At 40.4% G+C, this 18,077-nt stretch overlaps 1 protein-coding gene across 1 annotated transcript in view; it reads right to left on the bottom strand.

Moving 5' to 3' along the window:
* CATSPER2 (cation channel sperm associated 2) overlaps positions 1–18,045 on the bottom strand; it is a 35,855-nt gene extending 17,810 nt beyond the window's left edge. The window contains exons 1-9 of the mRNA XM_049898503.1: positions 17,001–18,045; positions 16,000–16,173; positions 15,754–15,822; positions 4,508–4,680; positions 3,691–3,846; positions 3,296–3,420; positions 1,511–1,689; positions 1,199–1,298; positions 811–867 (exon numbers count right to left, since the gene is read on the bottom strand). Of these exons, the coding sequence (XP_049754460.1) occupies positions 811–867; positions 1,199–1,298; positions 1,511–1,689; positions 3,296–3,420; positions 3,691–3,846; positions 4,508–4,680; positions 15,754–15,822; positions 16,000–16,173; positions 17,001–17,145 (1,178 nt within the window). The 5' untranslated portion in view covers positions 17,146–18,045. The remainder of the gene's footprint in view (positions 1–810; positions 868–1,198; positions 1,299–1,510; positions 1,690–3,295; positions 3,421–3,690; positions 3,847–4,507; positions 4,681–15,753; positions 15,823–15,999; positions 16,174–17,000) is intronic.
* Positions 18,046–18,077: the final 32 nt, after the last annotated feature.

The following is an 18,077-nucleotide window of genomic DNA, read 5'->3' as shown; positions in this document are numbered from 1 at the left end:
TCATTGTTCTTTATTGTTGCATAATGCTCCATTGTGTGTATGTACCATAGTTTACCTGTTCATCTGTTGATGGGCATCTAGGTTGTTTCCATCTTTTTGCTGTTGTGAACAATGCTGCAATGAACATGGGTGTGCATACGTCTATTCATGTGATGGCTCTTATTTCTCTAGGACATATTCCTAGGAGTGGAATTGCTTGATCATACGGTATTCCCATTTCTAGCTTTTTAAGGAAGCACCATATCATTTTCCAAAATGGTTGTACCATTTTGTATTCCCACCAGCAGTGCATAAGAGTTCCAACCCCCCTGCAACCTCTAAAACATCTGTTATTTTCTGTTTTTTTTTTTTTTATTATTATTTGTGCCAGTAATGCCGGGGTAAGATGGTATCTCATTGTAGTTTCGATCTGCATTTCTCTAATGGCTAATGATCGCCAGCATTTCCTCATATGTCTGTTAGCCGCTTGAATGTCTTCTTTGGTGAAGTGTCTGTCCATTTCCTTTGCTCCTCTTCTGTCTCTTATATGGACACTTGTTGGATTTAGGGCCCATCCAGATTATCCAGGATGAGCTCCTCTTGAGATCCTTAACTTAATTACATTTGCAAAGACCGTTTTTCGAAATAAGGTCACATTACAGGTTCTGGGGGTTAGTATGTGAACATATATTTTTGGGGGGGTAACAATTCAACCCGTTATAATGAACAGTTATTAAATGAATGAATTCTTTCTCAAAGTCAATCTTTATCTTTGTTTTTCTACCCTCTCTTCCATGTTTTTCCATCCCAGGTCACATATACACTCCTAACCTGGTATCGATTTTGCTATGACTTGACTTCATTGCTTCAGGGGACAGGTTTTGTCTCCTGCAAAACAAAATACAAAAGAATGAAGACAGCTGTATCAAGCAGGAATATAGTAAGGGAAAAAGAGAGAGAGAGAGAGAAAGAATTCAGATGAAAAAATGGAAAACACTGAGTGGGAGGAAAGAATTGTAGGAAAGGGGTGAAAAAGATTGGAGAAGCCCCAACACTGGATAGAGAATCAGGTGACATTCTACATTGGGGGAATTTGTAACTCTGGGGGAAATCTTCTGTCACAAGGGAAAAGAGGGATCATGGCCAAGTAGTAGGAACGGGGAATGAGGTCAGGAAACCCTTGAGAACTAAGGCTGCGTTTGAAAATGGGGAAGCAGACCTCTGGATAATCTGCTGCTTGAATATGCCGGCTTTATGCTGAACCTCCAGATGTGTCATCTCCTCATTCAGCTCGTTCCTGATATTCTGGAAGTTAGTAACTGCCCCAAAGAGCCACCAGGAGTTGGCAGATGCTGGTGACCAACTCTGGGGATAGGGCTTGGGTGAGGGGAAACCAAGTGAAACGTCCATTTCAGGCCCCATGCCTTCCTGCTACACCAGGTTCTCTCTATCCACATCTACGAATCCCAGCTTTCCTAGTCACTTCTTCCCAGCTATGCCCCCCATCAAGTTTCAATTCCTACTTGCTTACCCATCATGGCTACTATGATATTTCGAAAAATAATGGAGCCAAGCAACAACCAAAGGATGACATAGATGCTACTGAAGGTGCGGCTGACTTCAGGTACCTTCCAGACATCTTGAAGCAATGCATACCAATGGTCCAAGGTGAAGAGAATGAACACAGTCACTAGGGAATTTAGCACGTCCCTAAAGAAAATGGAGGAGTGCATATCTATATATAGAAGCAGAGATCTAAACCTCTTAGAATCAGTATCATTCTTACTTTTAAAGCAACATAAGAACGTTTCTCTGTAATGTATTCTGGCCTTTGGGTCCTTTTCTAGCATACTCAATACTCCAGCTTATCATTCTTCAGTTCGAGGATATTTTATAAGGTTTTCCTTTATCATGAACAATATATGAATACCTCTCACTATTTCCTTTAGTACCTGGGGTATACTCAATAAACAGGTGTTGGCGTTTTTTTTTTTTTTTTTTTTAATGAATGAATCAACAACTAGATATCATTTTTTTAAGTTCATTCAACATTCTCTGTGGACATCACCTAACAGGTCACTTACAAATTTAGCAAACATCATCCCTATTTAGCTGATATGGATGATACGAACTGACAGGCAAGTAAACGGATGAATATGTTACATAAACATATGTGATCCCAAATAACCGTCAAGAATATATCACAAAAGTTCTCAGGAAGCTGTCCAAATAGTTCTTCTTTCCTTCCTAGTTCCCCATATACGATTTATTGAAAACATCAGGGCTTGAACTGGATGAATCCTAGGATTTCCTTCACTCAATACTTTTATAAAACTACCTGTTGGAATCTAAGACAGACCTGAGAGGTACTGAAAAGATTAGATTTCAGTTTCTAAATAAGATTGCTGTTGTTGCTCTTGTGTGCCGTCCTGTCGATTCTGACTCATAGCGACTCTATATGACAGAGTAGAACAGCACTGTAGGGTTTCCGAGGCTGTTATCTTTACAGGAGCAGGTCACCTTCGGAGCGACTGGTGGGTTTGAACCAGCAACCTTGTGGTTAGCAGTCCAGTACTTAACCATTGGGCCACCAGGGAAGATTATCTCCTCCAAATTCAAGTTGACTTCTACTAACAATCAGTGCTTTCTTTGTGACCTTATCCAGGTCTTACTTTTGAATGAGTATAAGTGCTTCTGTAATTCCCACACCTAAAGGGCCTATCGTGATTAGGGTGAGTAAACCCAGTGACCCTGCTTAAGAGTAGGAGTAACACTTATTGATCACTTACAGTACGTCAAGTACTATGCTAAGTGCGTAAGTGCATTACCTCATTTCATCCTCACACTTCTATGAGGTAACACTACTATCCCCGTTTTTCACATGAGGTAACCGAGGCATAGAAGCCAGGGCTTAACCACTGAAGGAGTATGCTGCTATTGAAGTATGGCTGATAAGGGTGTGTTTGAATTTGTAAAACCTAGAGTAAACATAGAGCCCCGGTGGCTCAGTAGTTAAGAGCTTGGCTGCTAACCAACAGATCATCAGTAAAATCCACCAGCTGCTCCTTGGGAACCCTATGGCTATGAGGGCAGTTCTACTCTGTCCTATAGAGTGGCCAGCTGTCCTATACTCAAAATCAGAGGTAACACCACTCACTATTCCTTTGCTTTCTCTTTCCCTTTCCTTACCGTGTTTATCTACTCCACTTTCTTACATTAGATTATACTTTTTCGTATTAACTACATTTAGGACTAATTTCCTGGTCCCTTTCCCAGACTCTCTCCCCTCACCCAGGTTTCCCCCAGCCCTGCCTACGAGAAGAACATGTGGTACTCCAGGTCCTGGCGAGTTGAACGGGTATAGCCTTCGAAGAAGTAGACACCAGCCACAGCAAAAATGTAGAAGAAAATCAGCAGCAACATCAAGAGGAAGGTCATGGTCTAGAGGCCATGGTCTCCAGTCAGAGCTGGGCCAGGCTAGGCTGCTCCCGCCTAGGCAAGCCCACTCTGGCAATCCCCAAGCCAAACCCTCATCTGCAGTCTTGAACCCAGTCATTTCTAGACCATTAAGCTTGTTCCCAGCCCCTTCTCATCCAATAACATTTCACTGAGCCTTTTCATTGCCTTCTTTGACCCACCCAGACTCTCGTTTCATGTTAAGCTCCCATGTTTATCCACCTTTCCCTGGTTTAGCTGCAACAGTCAAATCACCTTAAGGGCCCTGACCAGGGCCAAAATAATGACTCGAATTTGACGGAATCGTGCAAAGAGTTTGAGTGACCTCAGCACCCGGCAGATCCTCAGCAACTGGAGCCACACCGACTGGCTTGTTACCCCTACTAGCACCACAACCTCAGGAATCAGGGACTGTGGGAAACACACATATTATGAGCAATATACACAGAAGTACCAGGACAGTGGTTCCTTCTTCCTCTCATTCTCTTCATAGTTGCCTAAGCATTACCCCTTGAATAACATTCTCTGGGAAATGTTTCCTATTCAACCTTTCTGTACTAAATTACTTAAACCCTGTACCTCAACTAACTCAGACATAAAAAGGAGATTAAAAAAAAGTGCTTATCTCATGACTCAAATGAGATAATGCAGAACAGTGCCTGACATTTAGTAAACATTCAGTAGCTGGCAGTTGTTAAGGTTTGGGGTTGATATTATGGTTAGACTCTGCCTTGCCTCTCCCTATTGCCGTCAAGTTGATTCTGACTCATAGTGACTCTTTAGGAGAGTATAACTGCCCCATAGGATTTTCAAGGAGTGGCTGGTGGATTCAAACTGCTGACCTTTTGGTTAGCAGCCTAATGCTTAACCACTGTACAACCAGGGCCCCTAATACCAACAATTCCTGCAATGATTGCTTCACAGTTTTAGAAAAAAAAGCAAAACAAGGAAATTTAGTTAAATTTTTAATTTTCTTCCTGTAATCTAATCATTTTAATTTTTCTTATCATTTTGATTCACCTAGGCACGTTCTTCAGCCAGCTAAACTAATTATCAAGGTACCCATTCTTACCAATATGGTGACAACAAAGTCAAAGACATTCCAGGCATTCTTCCAGAAGAGGAAAAAGCTGGATGTCCACATAAGAAGGATCTCCAAGAGGAAAACAAGCAAGATGAACCAAGCTGCCACCTCTAGCGTCAGCTTCAGGGGCAACAGTTTGGTATTTGTGGATTCCAGCAATTCTGTGAGAGTAGAGCAAAGGACGAATAAGGGTTAACCTGGGGGCGGGGGGGAGTTGAATGATGAAGAGAATGATCAAAAACTATTATAAGCCATAGTTGTGCCCATGGCTATTACATTTTTCTTTGAGCGTCTCTTTTTAACATTGCTACTACTTCAACCTGTGAAATACAGGGGACAGAATTTACCATAAAAAATAGCTACAAGTCCAGGGTTGCACAGACGATTGTTTTGAGTACTATAAATAAGTTGTATACCTATAAAAAGTTGAATTGGCAAAAGCTGTGTGATAGATATATTTACAACAATGACAAAAAAAAAAAAAAGAGTAGTTGTTGAGGCTGCTTATGTACAACCAAACACCTCATGGGATTCGGTTCCTTGGTTCAGAGGTTTAGAGTCATGGTTTCATGGGATATCCCAGTTAAGTGGCCTAATAACATGTTTAGTGCTTCTGTTCTACCTCCTAGCTGGTTGAGCAGTGCCTGGGGTCTTAAAAGCTTGCACAATTGGTCTCTATTCACCTGGAGCAACAGAGGAAAAAGGAGAGTCAGGAACAGGAGAAGGGGATGGAATATGTGGTTAATTGCCACCATTAACAAGTGCCTCCTTTGCCATGAGACTAGAAGAACTGGATGGTGCCTGGCTACCATTATTGAACATTTTGATCAAAGATTCTATAGAAAAATCCTAATCAAAAGGAGGAAAATGCCAAACAGAATTTCAAATTCTCATAGACCCTAGACTTTCTGGAGCCATGGAGGCTGGATGAACCCCTGACATATTGCCCTGAGATAATCTTTAAACCTTAAATCAAAAATATCCCCTGTAATTTTCTTAAAACCAAATAGCTTAACTATAAAGAATGTCTGCCTTGAGCATTATGCTTTTTTAAGATCTATCTATACGGAATCAAACTGACAACAGCAATTCAAAAGATTAGATATGAACTTTAGGGGGCAGTGAGTTTATGTTAACTGGGGGAGGAAGACTCAGAAAAGGAGGGTGAGAATGGTTGCACAACTCAAAGAATGTAATCAATGCCACTGAATTGTACAGGTAGGAACTGCTGAACTGGTGTATGTCGTGCTGTATATATTCTCAACAACAACAAAAAAAATAAATTATTCAAAAATAATAATAAAACAAAATCCTATGGGTCACAACAATCTGGTCTGCAACCAATCATGAGAATTGCACTGGAATTGACTCAATGGCAACTGGTTCTTTATATAGGTATGATTGCTTTTATAATAGGAAAAACTAAATATCACTTTTTAAAAAACAGCTGCAAGTCATCTCCCTTTGGTATTGGTATCTCTAACAGCTGTAAGTCACGGCCTACCCACTCTGGTGTCATACCGCCACCAAAGGATTTGCTTTCTAAACTACCACCAACCCTGCCTGCTGTACTGTTATCCCAGGCCCACCGTGGGCCTTGAGAATAGAATGAAAATGTAGGGCCATGATATGAAAAGTACTTTATAAGGAATGTAGACACAAGCAGCCAGATTCATGGGACATACTGAGTTATAAGAAATCACTTGGTTCCTTATTTCTTAGCTTTCTTTTAAAACTTTCCTTTTCTTCTCTGCCTACAATTAATTTTTGCTCTGCAAAGCGAATTTAATTCCATACTTCCTTTCTACGACCCTGCTTGTATTTGCTAACTACTGTTCCTTAACTCCTTGCCTTTGTCTTTCAACCCTCTTTATTTGTTTTATACGTTTAATGGATGTATAGCAAAGCTCTAGGAAAAAACAAAAAACATTGAGCTCAAAGAAGACTTGAAAGTTAAATAAGAACCAACATTCTGGTCCTTGGGCTTCACAGTCATCCTGACCCTGGAACGGATCACAGTGAAAGACCTAAGCCATGCTTCAACCCTTCCTAAAATAAGTTGGCCCCTTTATTAAAACCACTGGAGACATTTATTCCTACGCTTCTTCAGCCTGTGTGCTTCTTCAGCAAGTTTTACTTTTACATAATACATCTCTCTAATTCTAAAATGGACAGTTTTTTACATTCTAACATCTCAGAGATTAGGATGCATCTTATAATCAATGATCCCCCCATTTAATTGAAAATTATTTTTCTTTCTTAGTGGTAGATAGATAGTGCCTTTTACCATTAATGACAGCTTAGATTCAATAAAACACAATATTTTTTCAGTAAAAATTAATTCTGGCTTTCAGGGGTAGGGGATCATATTATTAGAAGTAGCTAGAGGTCATGTTTGTGGCTGAAAAATGGAATACAATAATTTTTATTCAATTTTAGCCTTCACAAAAGCAGGAATCCAAATAGAGTGATGAATCCAACTAGTTTAAAATAAGGGTTGTGGAAAGAGGAGTCTGATGGTTTGGTAAGAGGTCCAAATTACAGAAGAGGCACTTTTACTCTGCGGGAGAGAGAGATGATTTTATAGAAGCTAAAGGAACGTAAAGAACGTAAAGAAAACAAAATCCTCACAACTGGACCGATAGGCAACATCATGATAAATGGAGCAAATACTGAAGTTGTCAAAGATTTCATTTTATTTGTATCCACAATTAACGCTCACGGAAGCAGCAGTCAAGAAATCAAATGACGAAGCATTGCATTGGGCAAATCTGCTGCAAAAGATCTCTTTAAAATGTTAAAAAACAAAGATGTCACCTGAAGGACTAAGGTGTGCCTGACCAAAGCCATGGTGTTTTCAATCACTTCATATGCATGTGAAAGCTGGACAATGGATAAGGAAAACAGAAGAAGAATTGATGCCTTTGAATTATGGCATTGGTGAAGAATACTTAATATACCATGGACTGCCAGAAGAATGAACAACCAGAATGCTCCTTAGAAGTGAGGATGGTGAGACTTACATTGGGCATGTTATCAGAAGGGATCAGTCCTTAGAAAAGGACATCATGCTTGGTAAAGTAGAAAGAGGGTCAGTGAAAAAGAGGAAGACCCTCAACAAGATGGATAGACACAGTGCCTGCAACAATGGGCTCAAGCATAATAATAATTGGAAGGATGGTGCAGTGTTTCATTCTGTTGTACATAGGGTTGTTAAGAGTCGGAATCAACTTGACAGCACCTACCAACAACAAAGTAACCCAGGGAAGTTCAGAGGAACAAACAGAGCAGAAATTGCCTCAGCAGGACAGAATGTGCAAAAGTGATTGCTGCCAACTGTAGATCGACTAACAAAAATGTGTTCATCTGGAGATGAAAATATAACTTAAAATTCTTGGAATTCTTCACCCTGCCTTAGTAAGTCCGAAGGGTCTTAGTGGACATGGAGCTGAGGAGCCCAGCAGAGCCCACCAGGAACCTCAGCCAGTCTAGTGAGTTAGTAGTGAAGAGCTGTGCTTGAAGTCCAGTTTTGAACATACTTCTCATGGGGCAAGAGAAGGTAGTGGTTTGATCAAGCAAGTCAAGCAAATGCATACGAGTCTATTTTACAAGGTAGAGTTTCTACAGGCAGTCAGCTGTTCTAGAAAAATAATCCCCATTCCAGAACAACAATAACAACAGTAGGTCACCTCACAGAATATCAGGTTAATTCCTACTGGTTTCAATGAAACTTCAACCTCGGTAAGAGGAGAGGAAAAACAAAACCAATTGCTGTCAAGTCAGTTCTGACTCTGTCTGGGACCCTCTACTGTGATCCCTGTCAGAGCAGTCAGTGTCGGTAGCCGGGCACCATCTAGTTGTGCTGGACTCAGTCTGGCGGAGGCTGTGGTAGTTGTGGTCCACTAGTGCCTTTGGGCTAATCTTTCCCTTGTGTCTTTGGTTTTCTTCATTCTCCCTTGCTCCAGATGGGGTGAGACCAGTGGAGTATCTTAGATGGCTGCTTGTAAGCTTTTAAGATCCCAGACTTTACTCACCAAAGTAGAAGGTAGAACATTTTCTCTATAAACTGTTACGCCAATTGAGCCAGCTGTTCCCAGGGACCATGGTCCCCAGAGCCCTCAGCCCAGCAATTTGTGTATGGAGCATCCGTGACCTTGCTTTCATCAAGTTGTGCCGACTTCCCCAGCATTGTGTACTGTCTTACCCTTCAGCCAAGTTACCACTTATCTGTTGTCTAGTTAGTGTTTTTCCCTTCTACCCCTCCCCTCCCTTGTAACCATCAAAGATTGTTTCTTTCTGTGTGTAAATCTTTTCATGAGTTTTTATAATAGTGGTCTCATACAGTATTTGTGCTTTTGTGATTGACTTATTTTACTCGGCATAATGCCCTCCAGATTCATCCATGTTGTGAGATGCTTCCCAGATTCATCATGGTTCTTTATCATTGCGTACTATTCCATTGTGTGTATGTACAATGGAAACCCTGGTGATGTAGTGGTTAAGAGCTACAGTACTAGCCAAAAGGCCGGCAGTTCAAATCCACAAGGCACCCCTTGGGAAACCTATGGAGCAGCTCTACTCTGTCCTTTAAGGTCACTATGAGTCGGAGTTGACTCAACGGCAAAAGGTTTTTTATTATCATTTTCCAAAATGGTTGTACTATTTTGCATTCCCATGAGCAGTGGGTAAGAGTCCCGATCTCCCTGTAGCATTTCCAATGTTTTTAATTAATTAATTTATTTTTTGTTTGTGCCAGCAGTGTCCGGGTGAGATGGTGTCTCATTGTAGTTTAGATTTGCATTTCTCTAATGACTAGTGATCTCGAGCATTTCCTCCCCTGTCTGTTAGCCATCTGAAAGTCTTCTTTGATGAAGTGTCTATTCATATCCTTTGCCTGTTTTTTAATTGGATTATTTGTGTTTTTGTTGTAGAGGTATTGAATTTTCCTACAGATTTTAGAGATTAGACCTTTGTCAGATTTGTCATAGCCAAAAATTTTTTCCCAGTTTGTAGGTTCTCTTTTTATTCTTTTGGTGAAGTCTTTTGGTGAGCTTAAGTGTTTAATTTTTGGAAGATGCCAGTTACCTAGCTTATCTTCGGGTGCTTGTGTACTGTTATAGTTTGTATTCTGTTTACGCCTTTTTCTTCTATGGTCTTTATAGGTTTTGGTTTTATATTTATATCATTGATCCATTTTGAATTAGCTTTTGTATATGGTGTGAGGTATGGGTCTTTTTTTTTTTTTTACAGATGGACATCCAGTTTTGCCAGCACCATTTGTTAAAAAGACTGTCTTTTCCCCATTTGGTGGACTTCGGGCATTTGTTGACGATCAGGTGACCATAGGTGGATGAATTTACATCTGGGTTCTCTATTTGGTTCCATTGGTCAATGTGTCTGTCATTGTACCAATATCAGGCTGTTTTAACTACTGTAGTTGTGTACTACGTTCCGAGGTGAGGTAATACGAGACCTTCCTCTGTGTTCTTCTTCTTCAATAGTGCTGTACTTATCCGGGGCCTCTTTTCTTTCCAAATAAAGTTAATGATTATTTTTACCATCTGTTTAAAGAATGCTGTTGGTATTTGGATAGGGATTGCATTGTATTTGTAGACTGCTTTGAGTAGAATTGACATTTTCACAATGTTGAGTCTACGTATCCATGACCATGGCATCTTTTTCCATTTATGTAGGTCTCTTTTGGTTTCTTGCAGTAGTGTTTTGTAGTTTTCTTTGTATAGGTGCTACACAGGGTTTTCAATGGCTGATTTTCGGAAGCAGATCGTCAGATTTTTCTTCCAAGGTGCCTCTCAGTGGACTGGAACCACCAGCCTTTTGGTTAGCAGCCAAGCATGTTAACTGAGCCACCCACAGACTCCTTATATAAATGTAAGACTGGTAAAATACTAAGGACATAAGAAATGCCATACTAAATGAGATCACTAGTGCCAACAGCCCCTAAGGACTTTTGTGGAAGGGCAAAACTACCTTCCATGATGGTATCTTAGCATAATCTAGCGGTATAACGTAAGCAACCTTTAGTTCTTAAATGCCTTATTTATCTGGTTTCCATTACTTTTGCTAAACTTGCAGTGAGCTCGTTATCTTTTTCAACTGTAACAATGGTATTTTTCCTATATCTAGCATATGGGGGTTATCCTTCATTATTTTATTGATACTCCGTGGTGGTGCAGTGATTAAGAGATCGGTTACTAACCAAAAGGTTGGCAGTTCAAATCCACCAGGTGCTCCTTGGAAACCCTATGGGGCAGCTCAACTCTGTCCTGTAGGGTCACTATGAGTCAGAATCAACTCGATGGCAATGGGTTTGTTTTTTTGTTTTTGTTTTTTTTTTAAAGACTCATCTTTTCTTTTCAGTCCAAACTATCATATACTTTTTCAGCCTACCTTCACAAAAAGCCCATCCGTTTTTGCAGTTTGTTACCTTCCACTTTATAGCTCCTGGGTGGGTAGGGAAAGTGAGTTTCATGTAACAACCGCATTCAGAATTCTAGGCAGTATATGCAGTGGTTGAGGGCAAAGAACACCGCCAGAACACCAGACTTGGAAACTAGGCTCTGCCTGCTTCTAGATGTACGATCTGGGCAAGTTACTTAGCCTCCCTGTGTCTCAGGTTTCTTATTTGTAAAGTGAAGACCATAGTATCAGCCTCAGAATTGTGAGGAGTAAATATTATGAAGCAGATAAAACACTCAATAACTATATTACCACCATTACTACATATTCCCAGGTATGGATAATTTGTTTAATTTCTAATTTTCTTTTCTGATAAACTGCAAATTTTTGGTGGCCTTTCTGGTCTCAGCAGTATATTGGCCCAACGTTTTCTAAGTAGAATCTGTCATGATTTATTAGTCCTATTCAGGAGTCATAATACTCAGAATCCACCTACTTTTAAGTAATATTTGTTTGGTTTTCTCCCCCTCAAATGCATTACTTTACACTTGCCTATAATTAAGTTCACCCCTTGCACTAGATAGGCCATGAAAAGTGTTTACAGTTACAACGTATATTTTTGAAAAACCTCAAAGTGCCATTAACTTCTTCTGCAAATACTGAGCTTCTTCTAAGTACTTGGAGCCCTGGTGATACAGTGGTTAAGAGCTCGGCTGCTAACCAAAAGGTCGGCAGTTCGAATCCACCAGCCGTTCCTTGGAAACCCTATGGGGCAGTTGTACTATAGGGTTGCTGTGAGTGGGAATCGGCTCGACAGTGGTGGGTTTTGGACTATGTACTTGGCACTGTTCTCAGGATGTTTGGTTCTGGCGACTGATACCAGAGTTGCTCTTCAGTTCCCAGGACCGCTCTCAGTCTATTAGGTCTCTGTTGTATCCAACTTTGGTTGAGCCCTGGCTGTGAGGTTAACACATTTTTTTGCCTTCCTTCCTTTTCCTTATAAGTGCCCCTTAAGTGTCCCCTTTTAAACTGAAAGATCCAAAAACCCATATAACTCTATAAAACATTACGACAATTTATCACTTAATAGTTTACTATTTTTAAGAGCTTAATAGATCCCTGAAAACAAGGTGCTTTCCTTATGTAATATCTTTATTATTATTTTTTGTTTTGCTTACCGTTTATAAAAATTTTACTGGTACAAACTGGTATTGGTATATTTACTTTTTTTCAACTAGAAAGTATTTTCTAACAAGTTTGTAAACCTCCGAGGACTCCTGAAAGTATTGAAGAGATTTGTGATTTTAAGAGTTAATAGGGTCTATTTTAACTTCTGTTTTCATCGATAGGTAAAGTAATTGAAATATATCCCCCTTTAAAACAGAACAATCTGAGAGCCTTCAAATACACAATGACTGACACACTCGGCTATTAATGGAGATCAGAAGAGCAATCATCCTGAGCAATACAAACTGCTGTAGTGATTTTGACATTTATACAGTTTCAAATTGTCATTGTTCGCATTAATATTTTGGCTAAGAATACCCATAATGAAGATAGGAGCATCAATGTTGAAATACAACTTCGTGAAGAGCATAAGAATGAGAATTCAACAAGTCTAGTTGACGGCTTGATCTCAAAAGCATCTTCATCAGATCATAAAAGCTGCATTTATCTGATCAGAAATTTTATATAGCACATCAAGATGTCTACAAAACTTCAAAAATCAATAAAAAAAGAAATTATAATGATGTTATATTCGGTTTTTTATTGCAACATGTTAATTTCAAACAAAGGCTTATAAAGCTTCTTTCTTCTCTCTCATTGTTCAGAAACATGAAAAATTTAAAAATAAATCAATTAGTGTTTTAAGTACAGGACAGAAGAATTACCTATATCCAGTCACAAAAGTAGATTTTTTTAACCTATTTTTATGCCCTAACACAGAGTTAGACTACAGTCTTCAGTATGGATTACACCTTAACATAAAGAAAACAAAAATCCTCACAACTGGACCAATAAGCCACATTATATTAAACAGAAAATACTGAAGTTGTCAAGGATTTCATTTACTTGGATCCACAATCAACACCCATGGAAGCAGCAGTCAAGAAATCAGACAACATACTGCGTTGGGCAAATCTGCTGCAAAAGACTTCTTTAAAGTGTTAAAAAGCAAAGATATCACTTTGCGGACTGAGGTGCACCTGACCCAAGCCATGGTGTTTTCAATCGCCTCATATGCGTGCGAAAGCTGGACAACGAATAAGGAAGACAGAAGAAAAATTGATGCCTTTGAATTATGGTGTTGATGAAAAATACCAAATATACCATGGACTGCCAGAAGAATGAACAGATCTTAGAAGAAGTACAGCCAAAATGTTCCTTAGAAGCGAGGATGGACTTCATCTCACATAATGTGAGCATGTTATCAGGAGGGACCAGTCCTTGGAGAAGGACATCATGTCTGGTAAAGTAGATGGTCAGCGAAAAAGAGGAAGGCCCTCAACGAGATGGACTGACACAGTGGCTGCAACAGTGGGATGGCACAGGACTGGACAGTGTTGAGCTCTGTTGTACACACAGTCTCTATGAGTCACAACCGACTCAGTGGCACCTAACAACACACAGTTACATTTCAATCAACACCTTAACATATAAATGATATATATTTAACACAGAGTAGCGTTATGGATTGAATTGTGTCCCCCCAAAATATATGTTGGAATCCTAACCCCTATACATGTGGATATAATCCTATTTGGAAATAGGGATGTCTTTGTTATGTTAATGAAGCCATATCAGTGTAGGATGTGTCCCAAACCTAATCACTTCTGAGTTATAAACAGAGATTAGACACAGGGACAAGCAAGCACAAACAGGGGAAGATAGATGCCTAATGAAGATCACCAAGGAACCAAAGATCACCAGCTACTGAAGCTAAAACAGAAAGAAGGATCTCCTCCTAGAGCTCACTCTGAATTCAGACTTCTAGCCTTCCACACTGTGAGAAAATTTCCATTCTTTAAAGGTACCCACTTGTGGTATTTCTGTTACAGCAACACTAGCTAACTCAGACAAGTAGTAATAATGCATAAAATATATTTGGTCCCCAAAGCAAATTCAATATGAAACCACCAAAAATTTGTATACAAATCATGTATTATCTTCATAATTAAACAGCATGTATCACCTATTAAAAGGGCAAAAGTAAAAATCTATTCACATATTATGATTTTTAAAATTACATAATAAATATATACAATATTTAATACTATGGTTATCTGGAATATTTTTGCTTCAACTTGCTTCTTTAGAATATATCTCAAAAATTAAAAGGATTAAAACTCCTAAGGGGGTTTTCAAGGTTACTGAGAAAGGAAATCACAGGACAAAAAGGACGGGGGAGCCTTGATCTAGAGAACTCTTCATGATTTCCTATTTTTTTCCTTTCTGTAACAACACTCTTTGTGATCTGCAAAATTGTTATTTAAAAGCCTAAAAATGTCTGACTATCGTTATCACACAAAGTTGTCTGTTTGAAGAAATCTCTTAGTCACAAATGATTTTCCTTTACAAAATCCTTCCCACCTTTCCACCAAGAGATCATGCTTAATCAGACTCAGTTTTTATGAGCTTGTCAGGTACGTCCCGCTCTAGTAATTCACTCATCCTCTGGCACAATGATCACGTTTAGTATTTATCTGTTTAATACAATAGTTACTGCTATTCTATTTTGATTTGTCATACATTTAGTCCCATTTACTTCATTCCAAGGTTTAAGACTATATCCCTGACCCCATGAGGCAAACACATACCAGCGATCATACGAGAAATAGAAAATTGTGGGTGACTTAGTTCAAAATCCCTACCACTATGAGGAAGAAATAAAATACCTCAAAGTATATAGTATACTGTAGTAGGCCAACCCAAAGCCCATATGGATAACAGCCTTGGAAACCCCATGGGGCAGTTCCACTCTGTCCTATAAGGCCGCTATGAACTGGAATCGACTTGCTGCAATGGGTTTTGGTACTGTCCTTTTATCGTTGGAGATGATAATCAAATGAAGTAACTGATTATCTGGATATTTTTCTGTTTTTTATTACAGTTCATATATTTTATTATTTCTTTTGGTGTCATTTACTTTAAGTCATTTTTTGGACTCACCTAATATCTTCTTCTTCTTGTGCGCCATCAAGTTGATTTAGACTCATAGTGATCCTATATGACAGAGGAGAACTGCCCTATAGGGTTTCCTACGCTGTATCTTTACAGGAGATCGCCAGTGGAGCTGCTGGTGGGTTTGAATTGCCAAACTTTCGATTAGCAACTGAGTATTTAACCATTGCATCACCAGAGCTCTTTCTAACATCTCAGTTGTACCTTTGTTGTACCTTTGTGAACTTTCTTATTCATTCTTAAATAATCTTTCTAAACATACTTGTAAAAATATAAATGTTAGCTTACTTACCGTTAGGCACCAATATCTCTAATAGAAACAGAAGAGGTTAATTCAAGCAAATATTAGACTAAACGGACAAAATAAACCTAATCAGTCTTCACACCTCCAGCTCCTTGTGAACGTGTTACCCTGCTGCACACAATGCTCCAAGTATGTAGACCAGCCTGTATCTGCCACATTCTCTAGGACCCTCCAAATGTTCCTAGGTCTTAGCAGTTGCACAAATTCTCTCAAAGGGCTTAATATAATTGTCCCTATCACAATTCAAATGACATTAAAAAACATAAAACGATCAATCAAGAAGAAAAACAACTCCCGCCCACTTCCTCGTTCTTTCAGGGTCAGTTCTCACCTATTTCAACCATCAGTACGATCGTATTCAGAAAGATGAGGAAGATGATAAAATTTGTGAAGAGAGGACCTGTTTTCTTCTAAGGAAGCATACAGAGTGGAGTTGATGCAGTTGAAATAATAATGGGGGAAGAGAAGGAGGAGAAAATGGAGTTTGGGAAAGGAAAAATGAGTCAACGAGGCAGATGATGAAGCAAGAGGCAGATGATGAAGCCATGGAATAAAAGTGAGTGTCACAAAAGGATACGCTCCAGGACCCATCCGGCCCACAAGGAAAGCGGTGGCCTCTGGCTGCAGCGCACCCGAAGCCTGCTCATCAGTCTCCGGGCATGCGTGATGCGTTCTACATGACGAGGCTTTATGAAGAAGCGCACTAGCTGGTGCTGATCACCCAACATAAGTTTCTTCTGACGGGAGGGATCTAGAACAAACATTTTAAAAGGACAGTAGATAAATATAAAGAGAAATCTTTGAGGAATATGAAGAGCAGGTAGGGTTGGGGGTAGGGATTAAAAAAAAAAAAACCTTTGAGTAGATTCTGGCTCATGGCCACCCCATGTGTGTCAGAGTAGAACTACGCTCCATAGAGTTTTCAGTGGGTGGCTTTTCAGAAGTAGATCACCAGACTTTTCTTCCCAGGTGCCTCTGGATGGACTCCAACCTTCTGGTTAGCAACAGGGTGTGTTAAGTGTTTACACCCCTCAGGGACTCCAACCAATAAACCAAACTCAACTCATTGCCATCAAGTCGATTCTGACTCATAGCAACCCTATAAGACAGGGTAAAACTGCCCCATAGGGTTACCAAGGAGCAGCTGGTAGATTCAAACTATTGACCTTTTGGTTAACAGCTGTAGCACTTAACCACTGGTCAGTTAATGGGCGCCCTCATGCAGGAGCTGGCCGTGCTGCTGCTGCTTGGAGCAGCAAGAACCCTCTGAGTCTGGAGTGAGAGCTAATGACCAACACTGCCCATGCCTGAGAATAGAGGCAGCAGGTTCAGGTGTCTTTGGTAGAAAAATTTCCAAGTTGGCCAAGGCTAGTAGCTAAAAGTAAGCGACATGGGTTCTGTCTTCTGAATTCAAATAAATTTATAAAGCCATTGATTTATCAAGTTTGTTATAATCTCCAAAGTAGCAACCAAACAAGCCTCCCTGAACTGTCCCCCCTTGAATTTGTCTGCATGGACAGGAGTGGGCGATTGGACAGGAATCTTAAATTTAGCCTTGCCCGGAAATAGGCTGCTGACCAAATAACTCCCGGATAGTGTGCCTTGGAACAGCTTGACTCAAGCCTTGCAAATGCTCGATGAGAGAGAAGGTATCAACAAGACGGGAACGAATGGCATCCGCTCGGGGCAAATGCATGTGCCCTGCTGGATGATAACTGACCATGTCTGTTAAGAAAATGGAGAAGCAAATGTCATTTAATCTGTAGAGCTGCACCAAGGTTTAGAGGTTTTTTCCTCCTCCTCCCCATGCTCTTTGCCTTTAAGAGATGTTGTTAAGTGACCTCTAGTTGATTTCCACTCATAGTGACCCCATGTGATAGATTAGAAGGGGTCCCATAGGGCAGAAGTGCCCCATAGGGTTTTTTTGTCTTTAGTCTTTAAGGAGCCTGGGTGGTGCAGTGGTTAAGAGCTCTGCTAACCGGAAGGTCGGAAGTCAAGCAGAAAAAAAAAAAAAAAAAGTTCTTAGTTTGGTTTAGTCTTTAAGGAAAACACATTGACTGGTCTTTCTCCGGAAAGCCGCTGCTTGGGTTTGAAATGCCAATCTTTCAGCAGCCGAGTGCTTAACTATGGCACCACCAGGGCTCCCATATCTAGGACCTATGAGCAGTTGGGAAGAAGAGACACATTGTGCTAAGACTCCAGGTTTTTGAAACAAAAAGAGATAGGAGTCGTGCGCGATCAAAAGGACAGGCACCTTCACGTGTGTGATCACATTTCTAACTAAAAACTCGAAGCAGCAGCCACAAGGGCGGGAGGCCTGGCGCTGGACAAAGAATCTGGACCCTACCTGAAACTGAGGGAATCAGGCAATGAGGTCGGACGGTGGAAGGGCTTACAGCTGCCCCCCGTGAAAAATCAAGTTAAGGGCAATTGGACAAAATGCAACAGCCTGTATAAATGGTTGACATTTTGAAAATGTTTCCCGTCCCGAGTGCGGCCACCTGGACTCCCCCTCGGCAGCAGCTCCTTCTCTCAATTCCGGCTTCTGGGTCTCACCTCAGCCCCTGGCTCCCTTCCGCCCACTCAACTCTGACTTCACGCGTCCGCCTCCGCCTCCGCCTCCGGCGCCCCCAGAGCTCAGCGCCCCCCACGGCC

This window comes from Elephas maximus, chromosome 10 (assembly GCF_024166365.1).
Source record: "Elephas maximus indicus isolate mEleMax1 chromosome 10, mEleMax1 primary haplotype, whole genome shotgun sequence".
Taxonomy (NCBI): Eukaryota; Metazoa; Chordata; class Mammalia; order Proboscidea; family Elephantidae; genus Elephas; species Elephas maximus.
This window is presented reverse-complemented; position numbering and strand designations above follow the sequence as displayed.